We start from the raw sequence: 9,031 nt of genomic DNA on the forward strand, positions 1-9,031 counted from the left end.
ATAGTTGGTAGTAAAATAATAATAGTAACAATATTCATCATCATATAGTTTATTTAGTTAGCACCTATGCAGGTATACAACATATATGCAACTTAATTAAGACAGAAGTCTCCGAAAAAGAACCCTGCAGGGAATATGGTGACTTTAGTATTATCATGTGAATCGAGTTTTGAATATATTGTTTTATTTGCACTTTTTTCATGAAAATAATGTCCAGCCACAACCTAAAAGGGGCCTGCAATTTGAATACATTAATTCAGGTATTTTCGGAGAAAGGTTTAGTACTCCAAGGTGGTCTAAAATCTATAGTTCCTCCATTGAATTAAAAAGGAAAAGAAAGAAAAAGAAGTGAGTGAAAAAGGTAAATCTATTATGTAGTTTAACAGTTTGGGATGATACACATACACACTGTGGGGGTATAATGCTGCCATCTAGGGGCACATCGTTGTATTGCAGCGCGTCAATGCCATATTAAGATCTTCAATATTGTAATTAAAATAAAACAAACAAATCCCCACAGAAAAACATAGATTTAAAAAAACATGTATTTAGTTTTTAATTCCTTATTTGTTCAGCCCTTCATCTTTCTGCTCAGTCTCTCCTAATTCTGAGTCTTCTTCAGCCTTTTCTCTGCCCTCTTCCGATTCTCTCTCTCCACTTTCCTCTTCTTTCTCACCTTCGTGTGCCACCTCAGCCCCATCTCCTTTCCCGGGTCTGTCATCTCCTTTCTCACCGTTTTTCTCTCCGCCCTCTTCTGTCTTTTCCTGATCCTCCGGTTCTTTCATCCCACCTTTATCTCCCTCCATCATCCTTTCCACGTCCTGTTTTGTACTTTTAGTTCTCTCTCCATCGCCCTCTTTGCTTACATCAGCATCCTCTCCCTCTCCCTGTTTCCCCTCCTCTGCATCCGAACCCTCATCTGCCTCCCCCTCGGCCTCCTCCCGCTCCCAGCCGACCTCCCCTCCCACCCCTTCACTTCTCCCCCTTTCTCCCTCCCCATCTTCGGGCAGCTGGGGCTCCATGGCTGCCACCTCCCACTCCAGCTGCTCCACCCTGGCCTGCATCTTGCAGTGGCTCGACTCTAACTCCGCCATAAGTCGAGCGAGATTGGTTTGCAGGATTTCCAGTTTTGTCTCCAGTCTGTCTATCTTGGTTTCGACTTTCTCGGCCTCCCCTTCCTCTTGCTCCCCGCTCTCCTCCAGCATGCCCATCTTGGTGAGGATCTGTCGGCCTTTCTCCTCCAGGTGACGTTTGGCTGCAGGGAACTCGGACAACACGTCCGTCAGGTCTTCTTTGGATAAGCTGAACAAGTCAGAGTGGCCGATGCTGCGGATGTTGGCGGTGCGGCGATTCCCTGACTTGTTCCCTAAAAAGGAAACACGTGGTGTCTTTAAACTTCAGTGAGACTCTTTTTTAATTATTATTACAAGGGGTTATCTAAAGGAGGCCCGTTTCAGAGCTCAAAAACTAACGTGTTGCTGCTTGAAATGAGAAATTCACTAATATTGTTACAGGTGTGTCTCTCAAGTTTGTTCCTTTCGTTATGTTCATAAACCTGTTCATGACCTTTGACCTTTGACCCGATCGATCCCAAAATCTAATCAACTGGTCCCCGGATAATAACCAATCATCCCACCAAATTCCATGCGATTCGGTTCAATACTTTTTGAGTTCTGCGAATAACACGCATACAAATAAATAAATAAACTAGAATGGGCACTCGGTAGAGCGCGTACCTTCGCATATCACAAGATTGGGCATTGAATTATGAACATGTTGGCATTAGTTGCATGCCAATTGGATAAAAATTGATGGTGAGGTCCCCGGATAATAACCAATCATCCCACCAAATTTCATGCGATTCGGTTTAAAACTTTTTTTGTTATGCGAATAACACGCATACAAATAAATAAATAAATAAATACACTGCGATCAAAACATTACCTTCCGCATTTTCAATGCGAAGGTAAATATCAACTTTTTTATATATATAAAGGGCTATTTAGGTAGTCAACAAACAAACATAAAGTACCTCACACTTAAACTTGGGAAACAATATTAATTCTAATAATTTTCTGGAGGTTTTAATTGCTGGGGTGAAATTGACCCCGAGGGTAAAATAGAATAGAATAGAATATACACTTTTATTTATCCCCAAGGGGAAATTAGTTCTCTGCATTTAACCCATCCTTAGTTATTAAGGAGCAGTGGGCTGCGGTGATGCGCCCGGGAAGCAACTGGGGGTTCAGTGCCTTGCTCAAGGACACTTCGACTTACAACTAATGGGGAGAGCGGGGATCGAACCCACAACCCTGCGGTTGCAGGACGGCCCTCTTACCCCACTGAGCTAAAGCCGCCCCCTATATATGTCAGTAAATGTGAAGGTAACAGGAGGGTTAAAGCATAGAGTCTCTCATTCGACCTGTTTGCATCGTTCACTCCTTTTTTTTTCCTTCAGAAATGTTTTGTATTGTGCCAGGAAGTGGCCCGCCCCCCCTCACTTACACGTCATAATAAATGCCGCATCGCCAATGCGCAAAGTACTTCACTTGCCTTTGATATTGAGGATGCTAATTTCCCCAAAGAAACTGGATTCACCCAGCACGGCGAACTCCGTGACCCCGTCATCTGCTACAACTGCAAGTTTCCCCTCTCTGATGATGTACATCTCATGGCCCACGTCTCCCTTCCTGCAGACGTACTCGCCCGGGCTGAACACCTACGGGACGTAAGGCACGAGAAACCTCTTCGCCATGAGCGACTCTTCTCTGGAGGCATCCCCCCCCCCCCACCCCCCCGCTCTGACCTGTGGCGTTAGTTTGAGCACCAGCTCCTCCAGCAGACTCTTCTCACAGCTCTGGAAGATGGCGACTTTGGAGAGCGTGGGCAGGTGGACGCTGACGGCGATCTCGGTCCTCAGGTGAACCGGCAGGTGCTCCAGGATTTCATTCTCTCGCATGATCTTTTTGTTGATGTGGAGATGCTGGTACCAGCTGTCGATGCGCTGTCGGAGCTCCTTGCTGATGTGATGGCTACGCAGGTAGGCCTTAACCTGAGAGAGGAAAGGAAGCGCGCTTATTTTCTGTACAACATATAGCATTTGCTTCCAGCCAAAGAATGCGATTAGGCATGACGCAATCTGTAGCTGCTTTGCTCGTGTTATATCTCTATATCACTGGTGTCAAACACAAGGCCCGCGGGCCAAATCCGGCCCGCCACATCATTTTATGTGGCCCCTTCCAGCTTGAAAGACACACGGCCCCCTTTTCTTAAAGAAATTAAAGAAACATTTCCTGTGCTTTTATTTTGAAGGTTTCAAATTGAATGGATTTATGTTGTAATATTAGAGACATTTTCTTTTGTACAATATTTTTACTCTCCAATAATCAAATGAAAAAGGATTTATTTCACAATATGTTCGAGGAGTTTATAAAGTGTTTCCGGCCCTTTAAGAGGGCGGCCGTGACGCTGATGTGGCCCACGGTGAAAAAGAGTTTGACACCCCTGCTCTATATGAACAGATTATGCATTCACATGGAATCTTTGGGTAATGGGACGAGAATTTTCACTCCCAATTTATAAAATCGCACACTTGGTCAGTGGCCCAAAGCCTCCGAGCACGGCACTATAGGGACCCCTCTAGCATCAGTTCTGGACGTGTCCTGGACGGCGTGTCAGTTTCCTCGAAATAAATGCATATAGTGTCTTTTTAAAAATAACTGTCTTCACCGGGATTCAGGTTTAAGGCAACAAACCCACAGGTTTAGCACAAAGAGCGTGGTTGTTGACTTGACGGACTCATTACAGAGTGACCACAAACTGTGGCTCTTGATACAACAATCTCTCCCCCCCCCCCCCCCCCCCCCCCCCACCGTTCACTCTCTCTTTCGCTCTGAGCGTCTAATCCTGATGCAGGTGAGTTTACATCGGTGTTAGTTGAAGGTGCGGCGCATTGGCACCGACCGCCGAGGGGCATCGGCCAAACCGGCGTCCATCGAATGCAGATTAACAGATTGGGTGGAGAGCAGAGTTGCTCATTGGCTCACCTCCAACAGTCTTGCATCGCAAGTTGCTCGTCGCACTGAAAACGACAAGCAGCTCACGTAAAACCAAGTCGTGGCCCATAACACCTGTAGCTACACCAGAGACACAGCCCCTTTCTATCATAAGACCAGTAGCCAATGGGTGTTGAGATTGAATCAATGACAGAAGATGTCAGGAATAAGATTCTTCCGACTCACCGGCTCATGGTCCGGGAAGAAGACGTTGTCACGGTCCCTGAGGCTCGTGATGACGTTGCCGACGTTGCCGACAATGGACGCAAACACCAGCACGGCGATGAGCAGGTCTGCGATCATAAACAAGTACTCTTCTTCCCTTTTGGGCAGCGGCGTGTCTCCCACCGTGGTGAAAATCTGGGCCGAGAACCAGAAGCAGTAAAAGTACTGGCGGCGCATGGCGGCGAACGCCGGGTCGGTCATGTTGGGGTACACCCAACGATCGCTCCCGAAGCCGATGTAGCCGGACAGAGCAAAGTAGAGGCAGGCGTTCCAGTGGATCAACACAAAGATGTAGATCATGAGCTTGGAGATGCGGAAGGTGTTGGGGTAGGAGGTTCTCGTCTCCATGCGATCCAGGGCCTCGGTGAGTCGTGGGATGCGGAGAAGTCGGTTGATCCTCACCAGCGGGGCTTGGATGCCGAAGGCGATGTAGAGGAAGTCGGTCGGCAGCAGGGAAGCCAGGTCCCGGAAGAAGTTGTTGGAGTGCAGGTAGCGCTTCCTCAGCTGAGCGACGTCCCTGACGAGCATGCCCTGATCCAAGTAACCTGGAGAGGGAAGAACAAGGTCTCACAAAGCCCAGAGCACACTTCATAGACGAGTCACCAAGTCAACGCGGAGGTTGTCACCTCCTTATCGAGATATTAACCCTCCTGTTACCTTCAAGTTTACTAACATCTTTTACCCCTTTTGACCACAGCAATTCAAACCTCCAGAAAATGATTAGAATTAATATTGTTTCCCAAGTTTAAGTGAGGTACTTTATGTTTGTTTACTACCTAAATAGCCCTTTAAATATATAAAAAAGTTGATATTTACCTTCGCATTGAAAATGCGGAAGGTAATGTTTTGATCGCTGTGTATTTATTTATTTATTTGTATGCGTGTTAATCGCATAACAAAAAAAGTTTGAAACCGAATCGCATGAAATTTGGTGGGATGATTGGTTATTATCCGGGGACCATTTGATTAGAGTTTGGGATCGATCGGGTCAAAGGTCAAGGTCATGGAAAGTTAAAAATCTTCTTGAATCGCATGAAATTTGGTGGGACGATTGCTTATTATGTGGGGGCCATTTGATTAGATTTTGGGATCAATCGGGTCAAAGGTCAAGGTCATGAAAAGGTCAAAATCTTCTTTTTACCATAGCGCGGTCAATTTGTATCCAATTGGCATGCAACTAATGCCAAAATGTTCATAATTCAATGCCCAATCTTGTGATATGCGAAGGTATGCGCTCTACCGAGTGCCCGTTCTAGTTCTTATATGTTTTACATGGTGAAAAACAGCCTGGAGTCAAATTGACCCCAAAGAACACAGATGCGTATAAGTTGTGTTCAGGACAGTGAAAACATATCATGTGAATGTTATGTTTTCACAGTTGTCCCCAATAAATTAGGAAAAGTCGTGAAATATGAAGCAAAAAAAATGATGTCAATCATTTTTTTAGAGACGTCAAACATTGAATGGGGTCAAATTGACCCCAAAGGTAACAGGAGGGTTAAATCCATCGGAGGGAGGGATAGGAAAGATTACCCATATTTATAACTTTCAAGCTTTCTCAGCATCTGACCTCTCAAGACGATTGACCGGCTGTAGAATTGCTCATATGCGATACTAAAACTTTGGAAATATTGTCCTTACTACATTGTTTCCATTAAAGCATATTTAATGGACTACTGTGCATGGTCAATATAACACGATGGCCAAAGTTACTATGAGTAACGTAAACTCTCTGAGGGTTTTGGAAGTTCTTGTGGACGAAGGCGGTAGTGTTTGGATCGTCGGAGAGCCTCCAGCAGCGTGGTGCCGGTGGAGCGGGGAGGCGAAGCTCTGCTCCTGGCAGAGGTGGAGCGGCCCTCCAAATGTGAATAGTTCCACGGTGCACTGATGACATGCATGAAGAATAACTGTAGAGATATATCTATTCTTCTCGCTGACTCCCGTTTATGTGTGAAGGTCATATCGAGTCATCAGTATTAAATTGACACGGTTTCATAGTTAAAGGTTCCTTGGGGTATACTTGAAATCACACTCAACAATGGAGGACGGCTGATGTGAGGCAGCCATGCCGGGTTTTTTTTCCCATACTTGAGTTTTATTTATGTTATATAACCTATCCTTATACATTGAAGGCTCTAGGAAAATCTGAATTTCACAGTCTCAGATGTAACTCCCATTTAACACAATGACTGATGATTGAAACATAAAAAACTAGAATGGGCACTCGGTAGAGCACATACCTTCGCATATCACAAGATTGGGCATTGAATTATGAACATTTTGGCATTAGTTGCATGCCAATTGGATATACATTGACCGCGCTATGGTAAAAAGAAGATGTTGACCTTTTCTTGACCATGACCTTTGACCCGATCGATCCCAAAATCTAATCAAATGGTCCCCGGATAATAACCAATCATCCCACCAAATATCATGCGATTCGGTTTAATACTTTTGGACTTATGCGAATAACACACATACAAATAAATACACGGCGATCAAAACATTACCTTCCGCATTTTCAATGCGAAGGTAACAATAATTCAGTTTATCACAACGAGGCCAAAACTTCTTTTCATATCTCTTTACGTGAGCAATAAAAGCTGAATTTGAAGAGTTATATTCTATTTTAAAGTCCGAGTCAAAAGCAACACATTTACCTGTGTGCACAGTGATGAGCATGTCTGCCAGATACATGAGGTCTGCCAGATAGTCCAGTGTGAGCCACACAGGCAGGTAGCTTATTGCAATCATAGTGAAGCACGTCCTGAGAAAACATAACCAATGAGACGTGGAGGTTACAGATGTGGGATTAATACCTGATATTTTCCATGTTCCATGTTTGTACCTCAAAATGATGATCACTGAGTTGTAGATGACGGGAAAGATCATGACCTGGAGCCAGACGTAATAAAACTGTTCTGCCGGATCAATAGCCCACTCATTCCAGCTGATGGGGACATGAAGAGGAAGAGAAAAGGCAAACGAGGACGATCAGTCACGATGATGTCGCTGTGATACGAGGAGAATTGAGACATAGAGTTTGTTTTCTGTTCTTCTCCAATAAGCTTAATATTTCTATTTGAAGTGAGGCGCTATGGCCACAAACAGAATTTGGAGATTGGGGCGTTTTTCCTTCTATAACCGACTAGTGGAAAGAAAATATCCAAAATAGATATTTAGGTATTTTTTTTTCTCTTTGCGTCTGTAGATTTCTCCAAAATTCACCTTAAGGTTCATTTTAGAAATCTTGTAAGACAAAAATATAGTCTTAAAAATTATTTACCCGTTCCTATGTATATTCTTCAAAATATAAAATGTTAAAATCCATATGATAAAAGCCTGTTATCTTAAAATGAGCACTTCAGTAGCTCAGTCTCATTAATATCTATAATGTTGAGGTTTTTATATAGTCGTTTGTTCAAATTTCATACATAGCTGGATTTATAGAACCTTTTATACTGAAAAAGAATATGTTTGTATTTTTATGGCTGTTTGATTAATCTTTGATTATTTATGGAGGATTTCTTAAACTTTGCTGTATCCAACATTCAGATTTCTGTTCTAAAAATGCAAAGCAAAATAGTTTATTTATTAAGAGAATGATACATTTGCATAATTAAACATAAGATTTCAGAAAACTGATAATCGTTGAATGTATATTTTTGGGTTTCACTATTCACCTGGAGGGTCCTCCCTTAAATAATTAAACAGATACACAAGATATTATTTTAAAAAGAAAAGAATGTGTTGATCATCTAATGGGATGAGTATAATTGTACGTTTTTATGAAGTGTTTCTGAATAATAACACATCTTTAGGATTCTGTGGACTTAATTTGATTTTGTCTCACCCGACATGTTGGTAAGCTATTAAACATAAATAAGTAGATGCTTTAAAAAAAAATCTATATACAACTGGGAAAAATGCTTTTATTAATATTATCAGAGACGTCAACTGGCTTTTAGAGCATTTATTCTCTCATCAAGAGGCGTGTTAGTTCTTCACTAATGATCATAATTACCAATGATTATGATGAATGAATTACTTACTTAATGTTCCACTTCCACAGCTTCAGATTGGCGTTTCCCTTCTCTTCATCCTTGACTCCATCTTCTCCTTCCTTCGACACTTTCTTCCCCCGTTGCCACCTGAGCAGTCTCTGCCATTGGTTACCGCCGATGCTAACGTCACCTGTTTCATCCATCCTCCAAAGAGCAGCCCGAGACTAACGCATTTCATCCAGGGAGCGTGACCTTTGCTCTCGTGTCCTGCACCAGCAGGTATTCTCGGACAATACGTCGAACGACCTCGTCGATCTGCGTCGGGGCGGTGCGACAAACCAGGTGATGCCGGGTCGCCATGGAAGAAAACCACAACAGATGTCAAGAGTCCTCCGGGAATTCTTTCTTTCCCTATAACCAGCGAGGTCTTCCTTTGCACATGCCGGAGGCAACACACAATAACGGGAGCGCACACAGCCCAACACACTGCAGGGGAGGTGTCGCTGTCAATAAACACACTACAGATACGAGCGTATGCCACATTAGCAGAGGGGATTTAAAATGAAAAGAAACACTTAAAAAATACAACAACAACAACATTTAAATCATAAAAATTGAAATGAAGGCTACATGTGAGACTTGTTTTGCATCTTTTATTCCATTTTCTGCCTTTCATTTAGCATTTTTCTCTTTTGCATTTTTCTCTTTTGCATGGTTGATGGTTCGTGATTACTAATTGTTCACTCA

The 9,031-nt window shown here is 43.2% G+C and overlaps 1 protein-coding gene across 1 annotated transcript; it reads right to left on the reverse strand.

The window, feature by feature from the left end:
- Positions 1-33: 33 nt before the first annotated feature.
- On the reverse strand, positions 34-8,915 carry cnga4 (cyclic nucleotide gated channel subunit alpha 4). Its single transcript, XM_056423512.1, has 8 exons — positions 8,333-8,915; positions 7,129-7,230; positions 6,941-7,047; positions 4,242-4,825; positions 2,807-3,052; positions 2,554-2,719; positions 1,029-1,366; positions 34-956 (listed from the first exon to the last, which is right to left on the reverse strand). Exons 1-8 carry the CDS (start codon positions 8,485-8,487, stop codon positions 564-566), a joined length of 2,091 nt encoding a protein of 696 aa, XP_056279487.1. The 5' UTR covers positions 8,488-8,915; the 3' UTR covers positions 34-563.
- Between the last annotated feature and the right edge of the window lie 116 nt (positions 8,916-9,031).

The sequence above is a fragment of the Pseudoliparis swirei genome, chromosome 2 (genome assembly GCF_029220125.1).
Source record: "Pseudoliparis swirei isolate HS2019 ecotype Mariana Trench chromosome 2, NWPU_hadal_v1, whole genome shotgun sequence".
Taxonomy (NCBI): Eukaryota; Metazoa; Chordata; class Actinopteri; order Perciformes; family Liparidae; genus Pseudoliparis; species Pseudoliparis swirei.